We start from the raw sequence: 27358 nt of genomic DNA, 5'->3' as shown, positions 1-27358 counted from the left end.
TCCATGTACTCGCTGCAATGTGCTCACGTACTCTCATTGCTTTTTGTTGCATTTATTGAGTTTTCCGACTGTGAGTGGTCCCTGAACGCACCTGGGTACTCCAGCTCACCATAAGTTGTGCATTGAGGGAGGATTCATGGTATGTCAAATGGACAGATGAACAAAAAGAACAGCTACCGTATGCCATGCGCGTTGTGAGTTTTGTCAAGAAAATTACCCTACTCCACATTAAACTTCAGAAAACCTATCGGGTATCACTGTAATGTATTAGCCTGGACTGTGCTGTTTCACAAGTGTTGTAATTAGTCAAATATTTTTCTTCGTTTTAATGAAACTGATATTGTGCAATATCTAAAGCTGCATATAGAGTATTTTTTTCGTTTCATGTTCATGCTCCAATTACAAATAAAGCAGAATCTAATTATTCAGTACTTGAGTAGTCCCCAATACTGATTATTTAAGCAATTACTTGAGGGCCACTTTTCACTTTTACACGAGTCATGGAAACAGTGCCAGAGTTGTGGATAGGAAAATATAAAAGTGAAGAAGTAATCAACACAAATCAGACGGTACCTCATCGAATATCCGAGGATCTTCAAACGCACCAGCACCTGACTTGCGTCTCGAGCGCCCCCTAGTAGGCCTAGAAAATAAAATCTCATTTTGATGACGTCACCGGTAGAGTTGTCATGGCGTCTTTTGGACCGAATCTACTGCTGCAATTTAGCTAGAATCTGTCGACAGTCGCTCAATCGAAATGGAGAAAAATGCAGACGTGCATCGAGACACCGTCGGGAGCGACACCATCGGGGCGGGCACCGGCGACGCTCTTGCAGCGGGAGGTGGGAAAGGAGCGGCGCAGAAAAGCACAAATAGTGAGGCGCGCCTCAGTACTTTGCTGGATAAAGATCGCTGTAATAAGAGCACGGCTGAGGAGTCTAGCACCCTTCACGTCAACCCCGGCGCGTGCAGGTGTGATATAGCGGAGGTCCTAGAAGTCCTGGCCGAACAGGGGGCGAGGAATAACGCCGAGTCGAGGGACTCGCGGTCTGGCGAGCAGCAGATCAGTAACGGAATGGGGTTGGATCCAGATAAGGAGGGTGGTGCCTCAAAGTTAGTAAACAACCAAACCGACGGGCCGTGCTCAGGTGCGGACGAGAAGGAAAGCGAACCGACCAAACTTGCAAAACCTACCCATCTATGCCCGGGTAGGACGATCCCAGAGGACTTGAGCGCCCCGCACGCCTTATCTGAGGGGCTGGCGAGCGGCAGCGACCTGGACCCGGACGCCAGCCTCGGGGGTTGCGAGTCCCGAAGCCTGGACTCACTGGACGAGTCATTTTCCAAGCTCAACTCGTGCCCCAGTTCGGACTTGAACAGCGAGGGCCTGGAGGAGCGAGGGCTGGCCCTGGCCCTGCAGGGCGAATTCGGCCTGGATGGCATCAAGGCGACGTGCGCCAAGGACCGCGCGGCCGGCCAGTCGATCTACCACATCAAATGGATCAAGTGGAGGGAGGAGAACACGCCGATCATCACCCAGAACGAGAACGGCCCCTGCCCGCTGCTTGCCATCATGAACGTCCTTCTGCTTGCCTGGAAGGTAAAATATGCACCTAGAGGTGTTATTCCTAAAAAGAACAATTAACATTGTAAGCCACTTTAATAGGCAGTGTTTAAACATCACTTCTTGAATTGAGGAAAACGAGCTAATGATTCAGTTAAATGTATTGTACAAAAAATTACAAATGTTGTACTAAAAAGTTAAATACAACAGAATTCTACCTTAGGCAGTGGTTTCTTTCCAACCGTCTTTATACTGCATTATCTTGTTGAGGGTCATGTTGACTTCAGGTGAAAGGGTCAAAAAATGGATGCCTATTGTTTACAAACATTTTGAAATATTCTAGTATCGTCTCTTTTACGTCACATTCTTACAGCACGTGCTAAACTAAAATGTTACAAAAAATGGATACAAAGTAAATACGACTGCATAATACGTTCTGCTATCTAGTGGAAGAGCATATAATTGTTCTGCCTGTCACAAGATGGACAACAACGTTACGTTATTTGTAAATAATAGCTTTTGCACCTTGCCAGCAACCCTAATGAGACCAAGCAGTTTAAACATTTTTTACACCTGTACGCACTGTTCCTCTGTTTTATACCATAGTTGCTTTGCATCTCTTCGTCACAGGTTAAGATGCCGCCGATGATGGAGATTATTACAGCCGAGCAACTGATGGAATATCTTGGTGAGTGTTCCTCTTTGAGCATTTAAATGTAATTAATAAACTTGGCTTGGCTTGGCCATACTGAGCAATCTTTGTGTGCCCCTGCAGGAGACTACATCCTGGAAACCAAACCCAAAGAGATCTCTGAGGCCCAGCGACTAAATTATGAACAGGTAAGTCTTTACTATCAATGCACAGCATGACTAATGAATAATGCAAAAGTGTACGTTGGAGAACAATAACCAACTAAGCCCTACAATAGCCTTTTTTTTGACAGTGTAGAGATGAGGATGTTGTTGACTGCAACCATTTACGCAGAGTTGACAGCAGTAAAGCTTAGTTCTTTCTGCATGACTCTGTATTACATAAGATGCGTCTTTGGAGACTACGAACAACAGAGGTCAGGGGTGTGTGCTGTCGCTGGCAATGGCGGTAAATGCTTAGAGACGCACGGCTGGGTTCAGCCTCTGGCTATTACTGAGGTTTGCTTTGTGTGTTTTTGTGTGTGCGGTTCACCATGCGAGAGGCGCTCGGGTTGGAGATAGAGCTCCACTTTGCTTCCTCCCATCTCCTGTGGGCTGCCTACGTTGCGGCCTGTCCTTGCTCCAGCAGCACATCTGTGGATGATTTGAAGCCACGTTTTAAAAGCGAGGAGAAGTCTTTGGCGGCACGCTCGCTCGCTGATGCTCAGTTTTTCAGTGGCACCGGCTTTCTAAATTTAAGCGGGGCTGAAATGCAACTTCTTAAATAAATCAGCGGCGTCTTTAGGGAGGGGCTCGAGTTTTGCATTGCACAGTAATTATGGCAAGCTAATCCGAGACTCTGGGCTGGGAGCTCTAATGCATGTGGGTGTCCGTTGCTGTCGACGAGCTCAGGTCCGAGGGTGTGAATAATCATTTGTTCTCTCCATTTTCCAATATATCGTAGCTCATTATGGGCCGCCGCTATATTGCAGATTTTTTTAAAAGTTTTTTTTTTTAATACGTTTTCACAGCCCTTGCTATTCACATTTTAGTCTCGTGGCTTGCTTTTCTGTTTCGTCTAACATTCCAAATTAAAAATGACAACAACAACTGATGAACAGATTGTGAATTAGCTCATTGCATTCTGAAAGGACATTTGTTTTCATTGCATGCTGGATTGAAGCGTTCAGACCGGGACTTCACAACATTTCTATTTTTACATTCACGTTCATACGTCATTTGTCACACGAGTGTATGAGGTTTAAAATAGCACTCGCTGCTCTTTAGCGGTTGTTAAATATTTACTCAGAGGAGTTGTGTAAGTGAAGGGTCCGGTGTTGCGATGTGTATTGGTCTCAGTGGAGCTGAGCCGCACCAAATGTCCCATTATAAACCTCATTTTAATGGTGTCTCCTTTAGCCAGTTCTTGCTCAAACTACAGCACACTAGACACGTGAAGGGCCGCAATGGGGATTCCTCCAGTTGTTCAACCAAATAACCAGTTTCCAGTAATAGAGCAGCTCTGACACAGTCATTCTTTTAATGTGCTCTAGTCATTCTCCTACTGCTCGGAATTGTCTTACTAATGAGTACAAAGAGTGCACCATCTTATTGACTAGGAGTGAACAACATGGAAGAATAATCAAACTGCAATAGCTTAGGCGCAAATACTTTGACTTGCAGTAGTTCACTATGACACAAGTGTGGCGTAAACAAAATATGCATTGGAGTACGATCATGTGCAAATAATGCAAAAAGAAAAGGCTTTTTTGCTTTTTGTTTCATAAAAAAATATCCAATAATGTTGTGGACTGCACAGCTTAAGCACCTAAGCATCTACTAGACATTAGTCTAAAAAAATACATAAATATTTTTTTGTTACGTCCCTCATATATTTATGAAAAAGAGCCTAGAGAGCAACCAGAATGAAATAGTTGTGTTTTTTTCAACATTGGATCCTTTGCATTTTGCCAAATGCATTCTACAATTTAAATTTGATTAATTCTTCAGCCCTAATATGGACCTTGTGCTGGTTATGAAGGATATCAAAACAATGTTCAAATGGCCAATTGAGTGTGAAACATTGGCCAATTCAAACCAGGTCATGTTGCTCATAACCCTGTGGAGCTGGGATCCATCACAAGCCAAGATGAGTGCAAGTGATGCGGCGCTAATATCATCTGCTTGTGCTCATCTATGTTAAATGAACCAGATGTGGTCCATTATAAAACTTCCGCTAATCCCGATGCCTGTAAAGATCGTGAGCGTCCTAATCCGCACACTCTCAAATGTGTCCGATTAAGGATTTCCACCTCAACACTACAGTACACATAAAATTTGATTTTATTTTAGATCAATTTTCCCCTTCTTCCAGAGAAATAATATAGATTTGTATCTTTGTATATTTGTATCTATTTTGTCCAGATAACTAAAAATAGTCAATTGCAATAATGTGGTTGCGCAAGTCTGCACACCCGTTTATAACTGGAATACGGCTGTATTCAGAATTAACTAATCATATGTTAAAATAGACTCCTGCTACCATTTGAAGTGCTTCTAGTCTGATTAATCCCAAATACAGTTATGATGTTCTAGTTGGTTTTCCTGACATTTTTTTTTTTTTTACTTTGAATGAAAAAGCTAGTTTTTATTTTTTGCTAACGCTGACTGTGGTTGTTAACTGTTTTTGTTGTCCTTTATTGAATAAACATTTTGGTACCTAAGCATGACTATCTCCGAAAAGGGCTTTTGGATTTGCCTCTTGTTTCTGATCCAATTTGTACAGTACAGTGTATTTGGCTTACCTTGTTTCCTCCCAGCGGTGTAATGAAAACGTTGAAGCGCTCAGATGTCAGTCATAACTGAGATGTAGGCCTCAGCTGCAGGGCTTATCCTGAGTCCAGACTTAAATGGCAACGTGGCTTGCAGCCAGCAGGGAGACGCTTTAGGGCTGAATGCAAGAATGGGTCGGACTCGGATTCATCAGGTTCCGTGTGGGCGCCTGCCGCTTGCTCTTCATACTCCTACAAAACAAGGTGTGTGCGTGAGTAACAATGAAAGTCACCGCTTAATGCTCACCTTCTCAAACACGTGGGTGTTTTTCAAAAAGATAGTAGGTTGTTCATTCCATGCCTTTTTACTTCTGCCAAGTACAAAAAACTACAGTTCCGATAATACGTGCCTTCACTTTAAAGCCATCCAATTACAGCTGCTACATTCAAAAGTTTAAAAGACAAATTAACTTCTTTACTCTCTTGGTTATCTTAGCAGTTCAGCGTTATTTTGTTTGTGCAGTAAGTAGCTGCAAGACTTAGAGAAATGTATTTTGTATGATTTCCTATTTAACACAGATGGAACATGCAGGCATTACACAAAGATAAGTCAGTGATCAAATCATTTGATTCATGTCTTATTAGCACATCTCTTTTCTTCTTCCGGCTTCAATTTTCTCTAATGATCATCCTGTTGATTTGCTTGGCTGAATGGCTCAACAGCCATCATCATTGACATTATCATGTCACATGTATGTCATCACGTGGTCAAACCGGACAGACCCGACCGAGGAAGAGAGGCTGTGCTACGGCTGAAAGCAATAACCGCCAAGCAGCTAATGGTTTCTTGTAAAGATAGAGAAATCAATGGGCTGTTATCCTGTCAGTGTGCAAGCTAGAATGTACACTGCTCATATTGGATGCTATTCATGTCTGTTAAAAAAAAAAAAGAAAGTGTTTTCATTACTGTATATTCATTCATGGGTTTACCGTAATCCCCATCTATTCATGAATTCACCTTTTTGTGTTTTTTAATTTCCTACGGGTGTCAAAATTAATCGATTAATTGAAAACTAATTGATCATCAAATTCATTGAAAACTATTTGAATACTCGAGTTAACATTTAGAGCCACTGTTTAACTCGAAATAGGGCATTTACGAACATATTTTACACCCCCCACCTTTCTTTTTTCTTCCTCTTAGAACATGAGCGACGCCATGGCAGTGTTGCACAAGCTCCAGACAGGCCTGGATGTGAATGTGAAGTTCACAGGCGTGCGGGTTTTCGAGTACACTCCAGAATGCATTGTTTTCGATCTGCTGGATATCCCTCTCTACCACGGCTGGCTAGTGGACCCCCAGGTACGGCTGGCTCATTCACAATAGTGGAAATGAGCTAGAATAATTGTGCTATTTCATACTAGTCAGGTTGCTTGTTTCAACTCTGCATTTTTTTGTCATGACAAATAGTAGCTTTGCATCAGTTCTTGGCAACTGTTCTTTCTCCACAATGTCTATCTTCATTTGCAGATGTGCGACATTGTCAAGGCAGTGGGCAACTGCAGCTACAACCAGCTGGTGGAGAAGATAATATCCTGTAAACAGTCAGACAACAGTGAGCTGGCAGGCGAAGGTCAATACGTCTCTCTGGGCTCTCCTTGTGGTTCTTCCCCGCTTGTCTTACACTGAAACACATTACAAGTTACCCCCCCCCCCCCCTTAATTGTTGTCCATGAAATCTTGCCACTACTTTTCCAATTGTACTTGTAGAATGTTAATGCAGCTTGTGAACCTCTTCATGTGTCTCCATGTTTGTATTTTACTGCCCCGAGGAGGCCAATACGCGCACACCGGAAGGAGCAGCACAATATTCATTGAATTGAAGCAAAAAAAATTATATTTTTGTTGTTTTTGGGAGGTTTGGGTGGATTCATAGAAATACTGTAATAAAGCATTTCATGGAACCACCCATATGTTGAAGTGAGGGGAGGAGCTTCTGTTAATCAGCCGCATCGCTGTTTAATAGCAAAGCAGTTTTTGCTACTTGGCAGTAGTAGGGTAACTTATAGTTCATGTATTGCTTCACAAATATAAAACAACTCTGAGGCAGAACTGAGAGACAGATAACATCAGTTCATTGGGAGGCACATTCTTCTGCAGTGCATATTTCTAATGGACTCACCTTTGCAAAGCCATTTGACACAAATCACTGGCCAAATCAAAGCGAGACACTGGTGACCCACTTACACAAGTTATGCTTTCCTCGCTGGGACACTTGTCATGTGAGATTGTGATGCCATCTTCTTTAGGTATACAGTACCTGTGCAAAAGAATCACGAATTTGCAAAGAGTTAGTCTCAAATCTTCAAATGAGTCATTCTTGGCAGAGGATAAAGAATATATGCCTTGTATATTATCTGCCCACATGTTTTGCTACCTCATTTTGCTTAATAGGCTAAAACCGTCACATAGATGCTATTAGTTAGCCTGTCAATGACACTTCTCATTATGTTAGCCAGCAGACTTGCAAAGTAATGTGGTTGTTTGACATAAAAAAAATGTAATTCTTTGATTTGTGTTTAGTTTGGCGGTTAACTGCAACTAGGGGTGCCAGTTGAGTTCAGTGTTGTGATATAGTGCTAGTATAAAATTTTTTGCTTGCAAGTCAAGTCAAGTCAAGTCAAGTCAAGTCAAGTCAAGTCAAGTCAAGTTTATTTGTATAGCCCTAAATCACAAACAGTCTCAAAGGGCTTCACATAGCCCTTTGCAAAAAAAGCAAAAAAAAAAATAGACTGAATGACAGTGAACCATCTATTTAAGCCATACTTAAAATGTAATGTATTCCCATTTAAGGTCAGCCAAGAGCCAGTCTTCAAAAAAAAAAAGTACTTTTTGCATAATCCTGCTCACAAATTAGGAAAGATCAATGAAAAGCTTACCTTCTTAGCACAGCTAAAAATAAATGATATACGTATTTATATATTTGAAAGGAATACCTCCCTGACAGTGTCAATCATATATGATCATCACAGAAAGTTGAATTAGTTTAAGCACTGCTGCAGTTTTTTGGGGGGAAATGCTTTGCAGATTCTGGCCCATGTTCATAAATCAGTTCGAAGGGTGTTAGGATTGTAGATTTGATTGAAGTATTGATATTATGTTTTACTTTGCTAACAATTGCAATCTTGTTTCTGCACCTGTGTGTGGCAGGCATTGTGGCAGAGCAGTTCCTGAGCAGCACAGCCACTCAGCTCACATACCATGGCCTGTGTGAGCTCACATCCACCGTGGAGGAGGGTGAACTCTGCGTCTTTTTCAGGAACAACCACTTCAGCACCATGATTAAATACAAGGTAAATCACATTAAGTACAGACTAGCATCTGTCCATCCATCCATCCATCCACTTGATGTTTTTGTTCTCCAAGTAGTAGCATCTGGAAAAAAAATGAAAATAATTACTCACATTTTCCTCTTGGTTGAAGCTCACAGTCTGGCTTTCACTGTTTTGAAAGTGATAATTAAAAAAAGCTGTATTTTTACATGTAACAATTATGAATGGGTGTGCTTCTGCTAAGCTGAACTGCAAGCAGCTGCTTGGCTATATTATCAGTGCAGCTGGAGCAGACTTTTCCTGTTATCTGCAGGAGGGGAAGTGACTTTTTTTCTTCTGTATTTTGAACTCTTCACTACCACACATTGGCACTGCCGATGCAGGCAAAGCTTTTGTGTGTTATCTTAAAAAAAAAAGAAAACGTGTGTAACTTGCGCCTCTGCTCAATCAACTGGCCAGGCATTTTCAGGCGGCTGTTTCTCTTCATTTGTAGACTGGTGCCATTAGATATTGTGCGGTCACACTGGACAAATGAAACGGCAAAAAAACATACCTAGTTTGTACGTTGAAAAACTCCCAAGCTGAGTCACTCAACAAACCGGTGCATTTGTTTCCTGTGCATGTTTTATCGGCAGGGTCAACTATACCTCCTGGTGACCGATCAAGGTTTCCTGACAGAGGAGAAGGTCGTGTGGGAGAGTCTTCACAACGTGGACGGAGATGGCAATTTCTGCGATTCCGAATTCCGGTTAAGGCCTCCGTCAGACCCGGAGACGGTGTACCGAGGACAGCAGGATCAGATAGACCAGGTCTGAGCACTGATGCAGGCAAGGCCAGCAGAACCGGAATTTTACCTCTTCTGCAACCAGGATGTTGTTGTTACGCCATCAAAAACTGTAAAAAAAAAAAAAAAAACATAACACAGATCAGTCTCGTAGAATATGATTAGGAAGCTACATGACTATGTTCTGTTCGGCATAATTGTTTAGTGGTTAAGACATCTGCAGTCCCTCTGGCAGACGTAGGATACAGTCCTGCTCCTAGCCTTGACAATGTGGGACTAAAATAACAAATGGAAATGTAGTTGCCACTTCCCAAATTCAACTGCACGCTTGTCGAAAATTCTCAATAATAGATGAGTTATAATTTGACGCCCCCCTTCCATAGACCTACTGCAAGCCCTAAAATCCCCAACCAATGTAGCAAAGCTTCTCAGTGGCCCCTTAATTATTCATCAGACTTTTGTCTCCTCTGCAGTTTTGCTGTTTTCAAAGCCATCTGTTTCAAACAGAACTTGCTGACAAATTCTCGACTCAGACAATAGGTCGGGCAGACTTTATAGATGACTTGTTTACTCAGACAAGCCTGGTTTGAGGGGGGAAAATCAATTTCTGAAGGTATAATCAACACCTTTAGATTAGAGCAAGCACTAATGAGACCCACGGTACAATTAGGTTGTTTACACCAAGATTGTAACCAAGAGGGAAGAGAATATGTCGTACGTTAAACGTCAAGTGCAGCTGCACAACCTAATGAGATCCAAACGGGAGATATATCAGTATTGTGTAATGTGTATTGTTTTGGTTGTAGTGTGCGGCCAAGGGCACTGCATCATACTGAGAGCTGCCTAATTGAATCGTTAATCTAGCTCAGTGGTTCTGAAATTCTTTACAAACAAAACCTTGGCTCTTTAAGTAACACTATTTGAACAACATGATTTAATAACCAACAAAACAAAACTCAGTTTAAATGCACTTGTAACAAAATTGTATATATGCAACTTTACTCTTACTCTATGATGGTTTAATTTTTTCCATCGCCCGAGTAATTCAATACACTTGCATCTTAAATTAACTTTCCTGATTGAAAGGAATAAAAATGTCATTATTCTGTTTCAGAAGCTCTTAAAAAAAGTTATTCTAAGGCCGTTTAATTTGGTTTCCATTTCAATCAATATTGTGCTGCTTCTCCTGGCAACTTGGGGCAGAAAAATAAAGACCTATGGAAAGATACGTACACATCATCGGTCAAAATTACCCCATTAGCCGCTTCATCATTCTTTGCGGATGATAAAAAATATCTCTCCTGTAAAATTTGTCATCTGTATACAACATAAACATTAAATAAAAATTGTAGTATACCGCAATACATGTTTGGCAATAAACAGTTCAAAAAGATTAAAAGCAAATTTACATATTGTGTGTTGTGATTTAACCTCATGCTTGTGCGCGTCAGGACTACCTGATGGCGCTATCACTACAGCAGGAGCAGCAGAGTCAGGATCTGCAATGGGAGCAGTTGCCCGCAATCAGCGATCTGGAGCTGGCCAAGAAGCTGCAGGAGGAGGAGGACCGCCGAGCATCGCAGTACTACCAGGAACAGGAGCAAGAGCAGGCAGCGGCGGCGCAGGTGTGTGTATGCGTGATTTTTTTTCGCAGGCAGGATAAGCGGCTCGAGGCAGATGAAAACGAGTCAGAGGCAGGTGCTTAAGGGCTTCACTGCACCCCAGTGAAGAGTGTAAAATCTGGGCCTGTTTACTTGAGCACAAAGTTCTTATTCTGTAACATAGGTTTATTGTACTTTGGGCCGGCTAGTGGAAGAGCAGGGAATTATTCTGTCTGACATATTGTTATTCATTGAATCAAGACTACCGTATTTTCCGGACTATAATGCGCACCGGACTATAAGGCGCACCTTCAATGAATGGCCCATTTAAAAACTTTGTCTTTATATAAGGCGCACCGGACTATAAGGTGCACCGTTAATGCATCATGTAAGATTTTTAATCCAAATCAAATCATTCTCCATTTTATCTGTTTTATTTCAACTTCAGACGCAACAAATTACTTTATAATTACAAAATAATGATCCATAGTCTTTTTGATTCATGATTCATAGTCTTCAGCGGGCCACTTATGATTGATTTCATGACACAATGCTTCGGGCCAGTTTAAATTTAGGAATTTGGTCCATATATAAGGCGCACCGGACTATAAGGCGCACTGTCGGCTTTTGAGAAAATTTTAGGTTTTTAGGTGCGCCTTATAGTCCGGAAAATACGGTAATTTTCTGTCAGTCAGTTAGTGGAATATTTTACATTTACAGCAACTATTGAGAATAACGATGTCTCTCAAAGTAAGTGTCGTATAGAAAATGGTTGGACGATACCTGTGGTTGTGTGTGTGCTGCAGGCTCAGCAGGAGGCCGCAGAGAGAGATGAGGCGGACAGAGGGGCAGCGGGAGTCGATGGTCCCGCAGCTGGCGCTGAGACGGTCGCATCAGCGGCCGCCGCTGGCCAAGCCACGGCCAGCCCGGGAAAACAGTCGTCTAGCGGAGAGCGCAAGGCCAAGAAGGAAGCCAAGGAGAAAGACAAATGTGTCATTTTGTAACGTCAAGCGAGCGTATGGCAAGCCGTTTGACCTTATAGCCCATATGCGTCATATTCAGTCCTTGCGCTAGTAACCAGTGAGACAATTTAGGAGCCCACAGTGGTCAAACGGCTTTCCGTGAATCCATGTGAGCATTTGTTCAACGCTGCCAAATAGTCTCACTAGTTGATGGGCCTTGGATATGAAGGATATGGACTAAATGCTCAATGGGTTTGCCATACGTGCGTGTTTTTGGCGAAGGAAGGAGACACACTAGGAGACGCTCACAAGAGGATTTGCTTCCCAAACCACTGGTGCCTGCTAGCCTCCATCCTCAGCGGACCACAACGCGCCCCTGCCCCTCCCCCCAAGGGATCTTTTGACCGAGTCAGCGGAACTTTGTTACCAATTGCCATACTGCATTATATTGGTCACAAAGGCAATCTATTTTAAGGAAAATACATCATTTCCGGAAACTAAACGTCACTCATGTTCTCGTTACGGCAAACCTTTGAACTTGTCTTGTTTTGTTTTGTTTTGTTTTTTACAGTTCATTTGCTTTATGTAAGTAAGCTTGTTGATGCCAACATTTATTTCTTAATGTTGCCAGTTCACTTTTTACACTAAAAAGTGTGGAAAGCAATTTGAATATTGCATTCTACTACACTGCAATGTCAATTTGAATTTGATTGATTGTTCACCCCTATTATGTACTAGTTCACACTTGATTCTCACGAGTAAGCCAATTCAGTGCGCTAATAAAATGAGTCTCACTAGAATTTGATTTTTTTCACTGCTAGAGTCACCTCTGGCCTACAAGTATGCAAACAAGCAGGACTAGTAAACTAATGTGCTGCGCTAGTAATGCCGCTAGGCATGTGTTACGCACTAGTAGCCAGCTGCACACTAGTAGGAAAACTGTTACGAGTGAGGCAAAACTGTACATTGGTTGACAAATGTGTGCTACCAGTGACATAAAATGTACTTGATAACATCTCGTGCTTCACGTAGTCTTAGTAGGACACAGATGTCAACTAGCGCACAGGTTTGTCTCAACAGCAACTGTCTTATGTTGTAGTTGCAGGCAGGAATGTCATATAGTTGTCGAAGTGCTCATTCGACTATTCAGCTGATTTGTCTTAACTGTGAGAACTAAGAGTGGACAAGTACGTGGACCTCAAGATGGCTGTCAAGTATATTGACTCAATGCTCAAACGACTTTGTAAGGGATTCTTCTCTACTAAGGACTGTTGGGCCACACAGGGAAAAATACTGCAATAAAAATAGAAATCCTAGAATTACATGATTAAAATGGCAAAGAATGGAGTCATGATACAAATTTTAAAAATGCCATATACAAATGAAGCTGTGATATCACGAGAATAACGTGAATATTTTAGAGGAAAAATTGCAGAATGATGTAATAATCCACGAAACAAAAAATAATTCTTTTTTTTTAAATTTATTCTCGTAATTTTACTTTTTCCCTCCCTTATTCTCATAATTATATTTTTTCTTGTAACACCACACTACCATTTTCCATGCATTTCATGACTTCATTCTTGTAACATTACAACTATTTATTCCAACGTGTAACTTTTTTCTCAAAACATTACGACGCCATCCTTATGATCGCTTCCTACTTGTTTTATATCTCACTGTTACATTTAAGATTACACCTATTCTATGTTACAACTTTAATCTCGTAATACTACCACTTTTTTTTTATTAAAATTATTAAATTTATTCTTGTAATATTATGGCTTAATTGTAACATTATAATTATTTATGGTCGTACTGTTCCAAATTCTTGTGAAATTCTGAGTATATTCTGATAAAATCGTAAGGGTTTCTTTGCTACTCAGTGTGGCCCAAATTCTCCTTTTGAATATTCCGGTTTGTCTGTTTTGGAAACACAATGCAGAGCTTTTGTGTGCTCACTGAAGAGGTTCTGATCCCACAACGGTGTACTTTTTTTATTTTAGCACAGTTTGGCCTTACATGATTATGTGTGTCATTGCGGTCTGCTCACTTTGAATGTTGTGTATTGTCGAGTAAAGTATTCGGCCACTTTGGAGAACAGCCAAACATTTGTCACAATACTAGTTCCAGACTTTTACCTTGGTGAATAATTATCGAAATGTTTCTGTGGCACAACCGGACGGGACGTTGGCGACTGAATGAACTCTCTATTGTCCCATTGTTGTGTCGAGGTGAAGAAGTAGAACCCTGGTCATGTAAAGCTGTAGCCAATCACATACATGTATGGAAATCCCTTTCAGCATTTAGGATACTGAACTAGTTTTGTCTCACTAGTAACATGTAGTTGACTATATGTCGGCGCTGCCCTACTAGTGTCATATAGCAGTGAAATCAAATGTTACAGGTAAAGGTACATTTGTCCTCCATAGCGCACGAGCACATCATGGATCTTAAGGTGGATACGGAAGAAATGCTGAAACGGCTTTCCATACAGATGCATTTCGCCAAGACTGTATATATTTCTGACATGCATCTGCAAGAGGATGCTCCTGAGACCTTTTTATATCAAAACATTCCAGTCGGATGCCTTGACTCAAGAGGACAGAGGTGGGTGGGGACGAGGGTTGTTATTTTTTTTGGTACAAGGCGCCTTATGACGTTTTTCTAGGACAAATCCAGGCGTCCGAGCAGTGTGAGACAATCCACCAACATGCCAACTACTCAGGCCTTTTTGTGAAGATATACTATGCTAGCTCTTTTTCAAGCTTTGTATGGGCGCACTTCCTCTGGCCTGCAGTCTTGTTGAACTACTCTTGCACACACGATGAAGCACGCTTGATTTGTAGACTTCACTCTAAACTAAAGCTGCTCATGCATGCGGACTACCTAAAAAGTACAATGAACCCCTGTTGTTTTTTGCCATCCTTTTGCTGCCAATTAACTATGTTGAAGTGAGGTCAGTTTTTTTTTAATTTTTTTTAAAAGTAGTGCTTTGTCACCATCTTGCTACGAAGAAACTACGTTGAAGTGAGTTGAGATTTGTGTGGAGGCATCTTGAGGGTTAGAAACTAAATGCAAGCGTGTAGTAAAGCTTTATGTTGTGCTTTGCTGCCATTTTGGTGCCAATGAACTATGTTGAAGTTGAGGAGCTTCATTTAGTGAAAGAAACATTTTGCCATTATCTTGTGACGACTTGGCACCAAGGAACTATATTGAAGTGAGTTGAGTAGCTTCCGGTAGTAATTTGTTGCAATCTTGGTGTCATTGAACTGTGTTGAGGTGGATTGAGGAGCTTAACGTAGTACTTTGCCGCCATTTTCACTACATTGTTCGGCATTTACAAACCATTTGGAGGCTGTTAATTAGTCGCGGCTGAAATAGCAGGGGTTCATTGTAAACTAGCCTCCTTTCAACAGGGTTCAGCAAAATTTCCAGTATAATATAAATTGTGAAAAGTAATCTTGCCTTTGTAATAAAAAAATGACAAAAATACATAATTCAGTTGAAAACAATACAGTGGCATAATGTAATTTATAGGTGAGAGCCAACTTATAATTGTGTTATTAATCACCTGATAGCCAATTTGATGGGGCTGTTGGTGTGTTTGGTGAGACATTTTGATAATGAAACGATGGTGGGAGTTGCTTTGGATGAGTGAGCAGCCTTTTTTTTTTTTTTTTTTTGACATCCCAGTCATCATCCCCCAACTTTCATTGTGAAATTAGTTGATAGGAAAGACTGTGTGTCAATGTGTTTATTGTTTGCCTTGTAAAAAAAAAAAAAAAAAGTGAGGTCAATTCTGTAAAATGTGCATTTCGACACGTTGGAAACTAATAAGAGTAGTGGCTATCATTTGGTTTTTGATATGCACTAACAGCAAAGCAACATACCTCATTTTGTATGGATCATAAGTGTGCAAAGGGCACTGTTGTCATTTTGGGTACCTTTTAGAATATATATAAAAATAAAAAAAAACACTACTGGCCAAAAGTTATCAAAACTTGGTAGCAATATTAAGCCAGCTGAACTCTTAATTTATTAACATACAAAAAGGGCTGTTTTCATGTTGTGGCTGTTGGCGACTATTGCAAATTGCTACATTCAGGTTAGTTTGAACGCACTTCCAGGGGAACCGCAGCTTTGTGTTGACAGAAATGATTTAGTTCTCATTTCCATTCTTTTCATTTCCTGTTGGACCCCGAATGATGTTTTTGCAGCAAACACTTGTATCAACAACAAACTCAATTCTGCTAATTTTATCTATTTACATAAATGACCAAATAATGTATGTAGCCTTTCACATTGCAGTCACAGTATGTATATGGTGGTAAATATATATTTAACTAAATGCCTTATAGACGAGGGACATTCAACCTGATTAGAATTGCCAATAAAAGCGCAATCATCACTTCAACTTCTGCTGTCATCATTTGAAATGGAAAATGAACAAAAAGTTGGCATAAATGCCAAAAGGTTGTTTAAAATGTTTCTCTAAAAATGCTCAACAATATTAATTTGTCTTATGAAAAAGAATATTGGTACATGGACTGAGATGGGTATCAAGGGTAAGTTATCCATTTTGAACTCATTCAACATCATCCATTCCAGTTAAAATGCATTTTCACATCTATATCTGTCAGTAGCAGTGAATATAAGCTCCACATACTAGTATGCACCACCTTCATTGGTAGGATGGCAACATGGGACTACTGAGGCAAAAACTGCACGACATTGAAAAAAAATGTCTCTGTTCGAATGCAGTACATCACTCGCAGTGTTGATGTCAAGTAATTGTTTTGCCTCACTAGTATACTAGTAACCGCTGACCGTTGTCGTACTAGTGAGGACGAACGTGAGGAAGATACAGTAAGATAATGTTCAAATGGCTTTCCAGAATATCAGATGGAAACAGTCGATGTTTTATTTCATTCACAGGTGCATTAACTGACAGTTTTGAAATGGTATGCATGTAGTCTAAATTATAAATCCATCATTTTACAAAACAGTTATAATAACAGCAACTCTTGTTTTGCCACATGGCAAATAATTCAAAACTGGGGGTAGGAGAGAACAAATTGCCTTAAAAAACAAAAATAAATGACAACTGAAGAAAAAAATAATACGTTACGGACCTATGACAATCTACAAGTTGTGCACAAAGCGGAAATGTCAGAAAAACCTTGTAATGAATACTTTTATACAAAACAAAAAGTCTTTACCCTATCAATGTGTTTGTGCCACCTAAAAGATATTCTAAAAAATAAAATGCAGCAGAGGGTCCTCCTTTTTTATTGGTTCGATGTGATCAACATTAGAACTGCCGTGCTCCTTTGAAAGTCTTAAAGCTGCCTGTGCTGCCACCGCTGGGAATGGAGCTGCTGGTGATTTGGACGATGCGACTCATTCCAGATGAGTGACTGGTGAGAGGAGAAAAACTGTTAAGAATATCCACTGTTCGATGACAGTATTCCACTGGTTGTCCCAAAGATTAGCCCAAATAGTATGAATTGATTTTGCATGTTCGAAATTTTCACAGCTGCCAACTTAAAGGAATTCAATATTTCTGTCAGGAACATTCCGAAGAGTGGTTTACATCTTTTAGTATGGCTTCCAAGTGTTCTTCCAACAGCGGCTTGTAATAGCTTCATCCTTGTCCTGTGGAAGTTTGCAGCTGTGTCACTGACTGTTGTCTTTGGCTGTTTCCACAACTCTCTCAATGTTGATACCCGTGGTTGATGTCTTTTGCTCAGTAGACCAGTGGTTTCTGCTCAGTGTTTGTACGATACCTCCAATCCATTTTCCCTCTTCGCTCATGGACAGCTGTTCGCTCTTTGTTTGCTTAACAGCATATGCAGCTTTCACAGGTAATAGTCACGCTCTATTTCATGGATTTAACTTTTCGCACGCATTTTTGGAAGATAACCATCACGATAATCAAGGGAATACTGTATTGTAAAATTCCATAAAAATATCACACTGTGCAGGATCACTACTTTCGAGTTTGCCTTTAGTTTTGCCTCTAGTTCGCCATGAGAAATTAAACAGTCTACTGCACAAATGATTCCATTTTGGTCCAATATCCTGACAAGAGATCCTATACACTATTAGAATTCCATTTTATAATCAGATTTATCAGTTATCTGAATTTTATTCTGTCAAACATCAGAATCGTCACCGGCCTAAAAAGCCATATAAAATCTGGCATTTAGTTGCAGTTGAGGCAGTTTTTGAAGTGCTCAACAGATGAAACTGAATTGTGCATTTTCATCATGTTAGACGCTAATAAGGTACACTGACCACAGTTTATGCCAGGGGAATGAATGAACGTATACCAATATATGGAATATGTGTGTGTGTGTATGTATGCGCACGCGCGCACGCACGCACGCACGCACGCACGCACACACACACACACACACAAAATCTATCCCCCTCTTCTGAAACACTTTTTAAACACAGTGTTGAGATATATGAACATGGAAATCCCAAAAATTCCACAAATTTGTCTGTTTGCTATTGTAATGCATTCAATCTGTAGCAAGATGGAAGGGACAAACTGTTTTACCCAGACGACGGCGACATCATACTGCTGCGACTGTTGCTCATCCTGCGATTGTCAGAGAAGCTGCTTCCTCCTCCGCCTCCTTGAGAAGCTGAGCCACCTTGCCATTCCTTCCTCATGCCTTGCTCCCTGCTTTGACGCTGCACCACCACTCGGCGGCCCGAGTTGAAAGCCTGCATGGAAAACCAATTGAGTGTTTATTTCCAAATACTTGACATCCAGTTCGAGGTCCATGTTCTTACGCTCATTTTCCTAACTACTACTTTCGTACTGGCAAGAGAATTTGTTGCAGTAGAACTGCATCTTTCATTTTGATGGTGGGTCCCCAAGACTAGCACCATTTTCAGCCTATTAGCACACTTCTTACCGCTTTATAAAAGATTAACATGTTGGGGTTCACTCGTAATACTAGTAGCAACTAAGGCAGTTTCACTATTCGTACTTGACCTGCTAGTATGCCAACGTTGTTCTTTTTAGGGTTACATGATGTATCAAAACAAAAAAATATTCCAGTACCTTGTACACCAACTAGTTTGAATCTTTTAAAAATATGTTTTGGAGATTTCTTATCAAGAGTAATCTATAGTATAGGTATAGTAAGAGTTTTTCCACGAGCCCGGTTGCTATAAACTTGTCCAACTAGGCTAAGCGGTTTGAGGATTTATTCGGCAACCTTATCCTTCTTAAGGTACAAGTACTACTATATTCACTGTCCTTGTAAGCAGCACAACTTTGGCTTACGAGAAGTATTTTACTGAGGCTTTTAATGACAACCTTTGACTACTTGACATGGAGCACTTCACTAGCAGCACACAGATGTCAGCTAGTGCACACATTTACCTCAATAGTGGCATGTGGTTGTACTACTAGTATGCTTAAGTTATCCTACTATTGTGCAGAACTAGTCATGGTAAAAATGTTGACAGTCCTTCTAGTAACACACCCAAGTCTGTCCAATAATGCATTGGCTGAACCATATGACGAGCGAGGAATCCGCGTGGACTCGTACTATATGGACTTTATCGGAATATCAAGGATGTAGAATAAATGTCATAAGATTGTAAGCACACCTGGTTATTCATCACGATGGCTCTTCCGCCATCTCGATCATTAAAAGATCCTCTTCCTCGGCTGGCTGAAGAACTTCCTCTAAGTGTGGGACCGGGCTCGTCTCTACCAGGTCGCTCCGTACGAATTCGCATGGGGCCGCTGTGTAAACCACAAGAATGCCATAGCAAATAAGCTGAGGTCAATACAAAAAAACAAACAAACAAACAAAAAAAGAAACGGAGGGGGGGAAAAAAAACAGCTTTACCGTAGCTCGCCCTTGTTGGCATTCATGTCGGCGTCATCCTTCCACCCGTGGCTTCCCTCCCTGGGGGAGCGGTTGTGGGTCATGCCAGACATCCTGGACCCCATCGGCCGATTGTGCATTTGGATGGGCCGCCTTTCGTCTCGATCCCTACGGTCTGTGTCGCGGAGGTCAGCGCGCGAAGGAGGAGGCTCATCCCGGCGCACCGCTTCAAAATTCTTGGGGTACCGCTCGAAGCTGGTGCCTTCTCGCTGAAGATTTAGTCGACTCTTCTTTGCTTCAGGCTCACCGTCAAATCGGTTGCGCCTGGAAAAATATGAGAGAGTGAGTTGTTCTTAGTGGTGACCATTTTGCTAATTGCTATCCAGTGTCGACTAAAAATGACTTCAGAGTGCCTTAGGGCTCAGCTTGTGAGCATCACATGAGCAAACCCAGAAAAAATTTGCGCTTTGATTGGTCGGTACTTGAGCCCTTAGTGATGGAACGAATTTTATGTCCTCCTGAAACAATTTATTGGCAACTATGGGAGTGTCTGTACTTGGACGCCTAAAACACTGCAGTTCGGTGACAACTTTTCTCGCCCTTTGTATAGCTCAAATGCCATGCAAACCTGTCAAACGTGTTTGTCTGCTCAACAGTAGCCTGCGGAAAGCGGCCCCTTTGGCGGGTGTTGAAGTTGGTGAATCGGTTCTGCGGCCTGTTGAAGTTGGTGCCTTGGTTAAGACGAGCATCGGGCGCATCAGCCGAAACCTTCTTGTTGCCATTCCAGTATGGATTGTCTCGCCGACTGAAATGTGAAACAAAAATTGGGATTTACTCTTGTTGCCCCAACAAAAAACATATATTTTAAAGCATTTTCTCATTCTAAACCATGCCCTTTCTCTGTAGCCTACAACAAACACAATGATGTCTCTTACAAAAAGAAACAAGTAAATGAGGAAAATCTATGTGGCATACTGGAGATGCTGCTGCTGACATAGGCTATATATTTAAAATACGATACTAAGTGTGATGGAACTGATTTCAGCATTGCTGCAGCATCAAGTCATCAAAACAATTGCAGAGGGTGCTGACCCATGTTCTACATCACGGCCTCTTTTAAGGTTTCTCTTTTCTTGCTCATAACGGAGGTGCTCCTGCTGTCGTCTGAGCTCTTGTTGGCGTGCTATGTGTTCTGCCTCTTTCCGCCGCTCCTGAAACAAATTGCACATGTCAGAAACAAATAATTTCAAAAATGATTCTTTATAATTCTTTTTACCCAAATTTCTTTCAGTCTCTGTACGTACTTGTTCTATTCGGATTCTCTCCCTCTCAAGCTTCTCCCTCTCAAAGCGCTCCCTCTCCAGCTTTTGCCTTTCCATCTCCAGTCTCTGGCGTTCACGGAAGAGGTTCTCTCGCTCTTCACACTCACGATCACGGCGTGCCTGTTCCATCATTTCGCGGTGCCTTAAAAAATTCAGTATGAACAACAAAATTTCCTACTGAAACCATACAACATATGCAATGTCAAGTTCTGCTTGCAAACTAAAAACTGCAACCTACAAACTACAACCAACATTTACGTCAATTTTCATCCACCTACCTGCGCATCTCTGTAGCCCGACGAGTACGCTCCATCCGTTCACGCATACTCTGCTCCTTTATCTTCGCAAAAGGAACAAAGCCGCCCTCCTTGTTGACAAACCGTTGTTTGTTTTTAAACATCTCCAGCTGCAGGGGGAAAAGTAATATTACATTGATGAACTAAATCAAAAGAAAAAAAATATTGACAAAACATTTAAAAACCTCTTCAGGGGGTATCAGCCATTTGGGACGTCTTTGCGCGGGCATAGGAGCAAAAGGCTGGAACAAACAAAACAGAAGTACATAAGTACGATAAAGTGTGGGTGCCAAAAAAAAGCAGGTTGTTTTGCCTGCAGTGTGAACCTTGCCTGGGTCAATGTCTTACCTTATCAAAATATCTTGTTTTCCTAAAAGGTTTTGTTTTTATAAAATTTGACTTTCCTTTGGTCTGATCTCCCTCCACTGTACCGCCTGGACTCTTTGACCCTGAACAGAAGAAACAATCTGTTAAACTGAATTAAATGTATAAAAAAACATCCAAGTAAAACATACGTCCACAAGATCTGTCATCTCTTTTTGAAGAACTTTGGGATGAATTTGAAGTACTGGTATCACATTTACCACTTTTGGTGTCCTTGGATAAATCTTTGTCCTTTTCTCCAGATTTGTCATCTTTTTTGTGAGGTTGTTGTGACCTAAATGGAAGGGGGTCACATTTAAGTCATAATATCGGTAAGACAGTCCTTTTACCATTTTATTCGCACCCACTTGCTAGACAACTTTGTCCCTGCGGAATTGCGCTTTTCACTTGATTTGCTGGTACTCTCTTTGTCATCTGATTCAGTCTTTGACGATTCTTTTTTGAAGGGGTAATTTTTGGCCTGGAAAAACAAAAAGCAAATTAATGAAAAAAAGTAGGAATGTACCGACAGACTGAGTCTGAGTTAGAACACAAGTACTTTCAGTACTTCACCCAGTGTAAAGACACAAAAGTTGTTTTGCATCAAGTTTAGTTGAAAACATCAACTTATAAAGAATATAGCATGTTTAATTGGTTCAGATCGATCATTTATTAAATATGGCATAGATGTATGCAAGTTTAAATACAACACAATATAAATATAACACATATAAATTGTTAAAAACAAAAAATGCGTAATAAACTCTATACCAGTGTATTGTTATTTTCAGTTTACAATACATTGCGGCATTTTGTTTGAATAGTTGTTGTTTAAGGGGTTTATATTGTAGACTTGATGCTATTTGTTAGTCCATCCATGGAGTTTTACATTACGAGTTCACATTAAGCTAGCATCAACTTACTCTTTCAAGACAAACCTTTTTGCTCAAATTGACCATGTGATATGACAAGCGTAAAGAGTATCAACTGTTGTGGTATCTGGGCATTGTTACGAGAACGAGGTACAAACGCATGCATTTCTAGAAAACAAAGCCAATGCAAGAAATCCAAAGTATTGATGTTTACTTCACTTACACATTCAACATATATTTGCTGGCCATCAAGCTCAGTGCAGTCCAGTTGGGAGATGCAACGTGTCACCTCTGCACTGGAAGACATTGTCACTAGGCCATAACACTTTGAACCGGGACTGCGGGCGTTGGTTAGGACCTTGGCACTTAAAACCTGTCAACAGATAACATTTGGATTTCAATCCTAAGTGGTGGAGAATAAAAAGACAATGCAAAATTACCTTGCCATATTTGCCAAAGAGGTTCTTCAAATCTGCTGCTTTGGTGTTGAAGGACAAGCCGCTCACCCAAATGTTATGAGAGGAGCTGATGTTGCTGCCGCTGCCGACAACTGCTTCCCACAACAAATTAGAAAAGGACAAGGTGTTAAAATAAAAAAATAAAAAACATCAACAGAAATTAAACTTTCCAACACGCCTTACCCTTATCATCCTTTGCAGCTTTTCCATCTCTGTCTCGTGAAGAGCTACAAAGCAAATGTTGCCACAACAAACAGCAAATGAGCTTCAATAAATGAAACATTCATGCGAAGTGACAAGGGTACAGCTTTTGAGGTGGGGGGGAAGGGTTGAGACAAACAAAGACGTTCTGAACTTTTGCAAAAGAAAAACAATCCTGTGAACAAGGCGTAGATGTGACAATGTCTCAGGCTTCAGAGCTTTTCCAGTGGTGATGGGTCAGGTTGTAAGCCAATTAATTCCCTTGACCAATGAACTCTTCAGGTGGTTTGTGGACCTTCTCAGTGAATATAAAAAGGTGCCATCAAGGGAACTAATGCTCTCACTGATGCACATCAGCCAAAAATGGGGAAGGCTTTAACAGCGCTGGAAGAAGCAAAGTAACAGAGTAGGCCTTCTCAACTCCTGGGTACTGTCGCAAATTACCACGAAGGGAAAAATGTTTAAAAAAAAAATGAGGGATTGGGATCATCTGTGAACGCGTCCCTTATGGCAAAAAAAAAAATATCTTGAAGCTACCCACAATGTTGAGTTGCTATAGAGGTGACCTTGATAGTAGTATCAAAGAACTGACATAGAAAGACAAACCTCTTTGCTTGACCAGATACCCCAGTAGATGAGGGTGCTTTCTTCCCAGAATCCTTTTCTTTATCTCCAGCTTCAGCTTTCTTTGTGACTTCTCTGTCGTCCTTTGAGGGCTCGTCCCAGGCTCCGTCATCTTCCTTACCATCTTTTTCTTCCATCTTCATGTCATCATCTGTGACCACCTCGGCAGAGGCCTCGGGCTCATCGTTGCCCTTGTCGGCCTCTGAATCTGGAAGTTTCACATGTTTACCTGTGTCCAGAAGATCATCGCCATCAACATCTAAGGTGATGGCATCTTCATTTTGTATCGACACAGAAAGGTGATCATCCTCTGCTTCTTTCGAGGAATCCATGGCTTCGGCAGCCATCTCTTCTTCAGACTCCAATTCAGGTTCGGCCTCCCCGTGCGCCTCAGGCTCGGCTTCCTCGTCGCCCTGTGGCTCGCCCTCTGCCTGATCGTCGACTCGGGGTTCATCATTCACCCCATCGTCGACGTGCGGCTCCGGATCTGCTTCTGCCTCTTGCTCGGCATCCACCTCTGGCTCGGCATCCACCTCTGGCTCGGCATCCGTGTCAGGATTCATCACCTCGGGCTCTGAATCAGCCTTGGCGACCGTGGCTTCTGTCGCCGGTTCAACGTCAGCTTCAGCAGTAGTCTCAGCCTCAGGCTGAGAGAGGTTGTCCTCGCCGAGTGCAGGCTTACAATTTTCGCGTGTACCATCATCTGTATCTGTTACATCTGAGGGATTCAATAAGGATAAACATGGCAAAAACACGTTTAACATGGATGTCACATGTTTCACCTAAAAGTAGAATAGAAAAGCACATTTCGTGTTAGTGGTCATCGAGGGCGTAGACACCACAGGAAGACACAAAACACACAATCTTCAGCGGGGATTCAGCAATCATCACTGGGGAAGGACTCCAGTTAAGCCAATTCATTGTGAATGTCTCGTTCCAGATGCCACCCGAAAGTGGGGAACCTTTCCTGGTGGGATTCAAATCAGAAAGCAAGCGGAGGGAAGTCTCAACCATCCATTCTTTACTTTCGTCGATCGCAGTGGTAAGTTGACAAAAAAAAGTCCTCAAGTCCATCCTTTTGATGACTGTCTTTCTTTCTTGACTGTCCGATGTGTCCAGTGAGCACAAGCACAGCCGTGTGCGCAACGTGCATCTCTGTAACCAAACCGTGTCTTTGTCGAAGTCCAAGCCACGTTGAACTGTCGTGCTGCAGCTTACGACTATGTCTTCACCGGAAAGACATCCGTGCAGTTTGGATGGACAACTGCCTTGAAGAATGGATCAAGTCTTGTGACATTCCCAATGCCGATGCATTGTTGTCTTTTCAAATGATGTAGCGTGAGCCGTCACTTGCAGCCATCTCACTTGATTGCTTTAATAGCAGCAATTTCGTTCACTTGGGCTGTCCGTGACATCGTGCCCATGATGATTTGATAGTATCAAGAGATGAATATCCTCAAAACAAATGATGATCCTCTACGTCCTCGTTTGGATCACAATCGAGGTGTCAATTAGAATGACGTCCGTTGTATCTTGTGACTGACAGTGTGACAGTTGCATTCCAGATCCATTGCAAGTGGTGTAAAACCAACAGTATACTACCTACAGACCATGTGCGTGCAACGCCTTTCCAGTGCAAAATGTGGGACATATCGATATTAAGCATGTCCATTAGTGAGAAGTGACCTAGAAAATGACGCCACTCGCAGATCAAACAAACCCGGTGTGCAAAAGATGCTTCTTGCCACCATGTGGACATGATTTGTAGAGTATTAAAACCTTACACATCATTGTGTCAGCATACATACCTTTCTCTGACTCATACTCCTCTGTTTCCTAAAAGAGAAAAGCATCACTGAGTGGATTTCGTCAAGTATGCGATAAGATTAAGATTCTTCAATAGACTTCATTTCAACAACTTCAGTTCTGCTTTCCAGAGACCGCAGCAGCAGTAAAAGTATGTCGCTTACCTCTGAAGGCGTACCATCTTCCATGGTTGTGTCCAAGTTCGAGTCCATTTTCTTTCCTAAAATGTTAAGTGCAGACATTCTAAACTGTCAATATGGTTTAAAAAGCCTCAACGCGAGTCGTACAAACAAGAGATTACCTTTGCCTCTTTTACGAGTAGATGTGCCTACAGGAGCTTGTATTTCAAAACTACTGGAGTCTGCATCTTCACTCTCGATAGCCTTGAAGTAGATAAGCATATTGGTTAACCCTGTCAAGTTCATCCTTATTTCACTTTAAAGACAAAAAGTGGCTACACAATCCATGTCATTAAAAAGCTGAGCCCACCTTCAGAGACTCAAACACCCAGAACTTTTGTTAATTGACACTTTATAAATGCCTCTTTAGCTTCATCAACGTAGAAACGCAGTGGTTAGGGCTCCACAAAAATGAAAAATTAAAGATAAGAAGGGGGTTAATCATAAGTAACCCAGAAGTACCCCATTGCAGTAAACTACACATCACGCTAAAATAACACTCAGGGCAAAACTACTGTAATCACAGTAAAAATAGACAGTTAGGGCAATCTCCGAATTCGTTAAACTGAAAATCGCCACATTTGCGTTAACAGAACGGGGGGGGGGGGGGGGGGGGGGGGTTCAACTGCGATTATTCCTATCTTTCACGTAAAGGCTAAAGATACTACAGAACAAAGACAACGCTTTCCTGCGTGAGCTTTGTTCGTCCCTCAACATGAACGTAAAGCAATTGTAGTATTCTGCTTGTTTTTCAACCGCAATAAGTTATCATTACTCGCCATTGTTCTGCATGTATTTTAAATAAAAACAAACGCAGATAATATGTTGCCTTACAACACAATGACAAGGGTTTTTGCTGTTGTTCATTCTATGAAACACGGTCTCATTTTGGATGTTTAATCGCATCCGTTTGGTTCGCCTGCCTTTAGATCGGCTTAGTATCGCCTAGCTCGCAAGCTATCAACTACATTGACGCCATTGCATTGAACACAACATTCGCTGTCTTTACCTGCTTCAGTCTGGCGAGAAGTACACTTTTAACACCCGTGGTGTCCAAATTCCGTCGTTTGAGCTCAGATTTAAGGTCAACAACCCTTAATTCTGTTATTTTCTTCACCGCCGTGGAAATGGCTACCGACGCCATTTTAACGACTGAATTTTATAATCACGTGTGCAGCTCGAACGCGAGCAGCTTTTTCCTTACTGGTTTTTAACCCCCTTTTGCAACAGTGCCTCGCACTGGCGTGGAGTGGAGGAGCAACATGACCATGTATTTTTACTAAATCCGTCCATTCATTATGGGAGAAGAATATGAGTTGTATATATATTGAAAAATAAAACATGTTGCATTTTAGATCACATTAGGGCCAACGGCGCTACTGTATTCACTGCTGTATTTTTAAGTTGGGCATTAAAGTTGTACTTGGAGAGCAAAGTATTTGTAAACGGTATTGGATGTAATAAGTTTGAGAATCTGTGCTTGGAGAAAATGGTTGGATAGATAAAATAGCAGCTTTATTTATAAGGTCGCACGTAGGCTTCGCTCTGACCACCAGTAGGTGCGCTGGTATTGCAAACAGATTGAGTCGATTGAGTCAAAATCCTAATCTGTAACCTTGAGGACATGGCTGCATTTCGTCAGTGTTATAGCTCAATCGATGACCTGAATAAAGACATTCGTGTATTCATTCATCATCCGAACAGCTGAAAGGAAAATTGTGCTAGATCCACGA

General features: G+C 41.5%; 2 protein-coding genes and 1 long non-coding RNA gene across 5 annotated transcripts; 1 reads left to right on the top strand and 2 right to left on the bottom strand.

The window, feature by feature from the left end:
* Window positions 1-757: 757 nt before the first annotated feature.
* On the top strand, window positions 758-16062 carry mindy2 (MINDY lysine 48 deubiquitinase 2). 2 transcript variants are annotated; one of them, XM_049717206.1, is made up of 9 exons: window positions 758-1600; window positions 2195-2252; window positions 2340-2404; window positions 6170-6328; window positions 6497-6599; window positions 8177-8319; window positions 8934-9107; window positions 10534-10707; window positions 11490-16062. In XM_049717206.1, exons 1-9 carry the CDS (start codon window positions 758-760, stop codon window positions 11685-11687), a joined length of 1917 nt encoding a protein of 638 aa, XP_049573163.1. In that variant the 3' UTR covers window positions 11688-16062. The 2 variants fall into 2 exon arrangements, with proteins under 2 accessions (XP_049573163.1, XP_049573164.1); XM_049717207.1 differs by lacking the exon at window positions 11490-16062 and having other exon boundaries at window positions 8934-9125; window positions 10534-10680.
* LOC125966772 (uncharacterized) lies at window positions 1444-8181 on the bottom strand. The gene is made up of 4 exons (XR_007480534.1): window positions 7214-8181; window positions 4999-5217; window positions 2748-2848; window positions 1444-1593 (listed from the first exon to the last, which is right to left on the bottom strand). It is a non-coding gene; the product is annotated as an uncharacterized lncRNA (long non-coding RNA).
* A 484-nt stretch (window positions 16063-16546) lies between the features above and the next one.
* sltm (SAFB-like, transcription modulator) lies at window positions 16547-26803 on the bottom strand. 2 transcript variants are annotated; one of them, XM_049717204.1, is made up of 20 exons: window positions 26635-26803; window positions 25748-25829; window positions 25611-25666; window positions 25449-25476; window positions 23623-24358; window positions 22999-23042; window positions 22798-22907; window positions 22581-22730; window positions 21854-21966; window positions 21638-21780; window positions 21471-21571; window positions 21308-21364; window positions 21105-21232; window positions 20809-20968; window positions 20597-20715; window positions 20133-20309; window positions 19526-19828; window positions 19281-19419; window positions 18214-18383; window positions 16547-17065 (listed from the first exon to the last, which is right to left on the bottom strand). In XM_049717204.1, exons 1-20 carry the CDS (start codon window positions 26767-26769, stop codon window positions 16960-16962), a joined length of 3057 nt encoding a protein of 1018 aa, XP_049573161.1. In that variant the 5' UTR covers window positions 26770-26803; the 3' UTR covers window positions 16547-16959. The 2 variants fall into 2 exon arrangements, with proteins under 2 accessions (XP_049573161.1, XP_049573162.1); XM_049717205.1 differs by having other exon boundaries at window positions 21707-21780.
* Window positions 26804-27358: the final 555 nt, after the last annotated feature.

The sequence above is a fragment of the Syngnathus scovelli genome, chromosome 4 (assembly GCF_024217435.2).
Source record: "Syngnathus scovelli strain Florida chromosome 4, RoL_Ssco_1.2, whole genome shotgun sequence".
Taxonomy (NCBI): Eukaryota; Metazoa; Chordata; class Actinopteri; order Syngnathiformes; family Syngnathidae; genus Syngnathus; species Syngnathus scovelli.
Note: the sequence above shows the minus strand (reverse complement) of the source record. Positions and strands in the feature narration are given on the sequence as shown.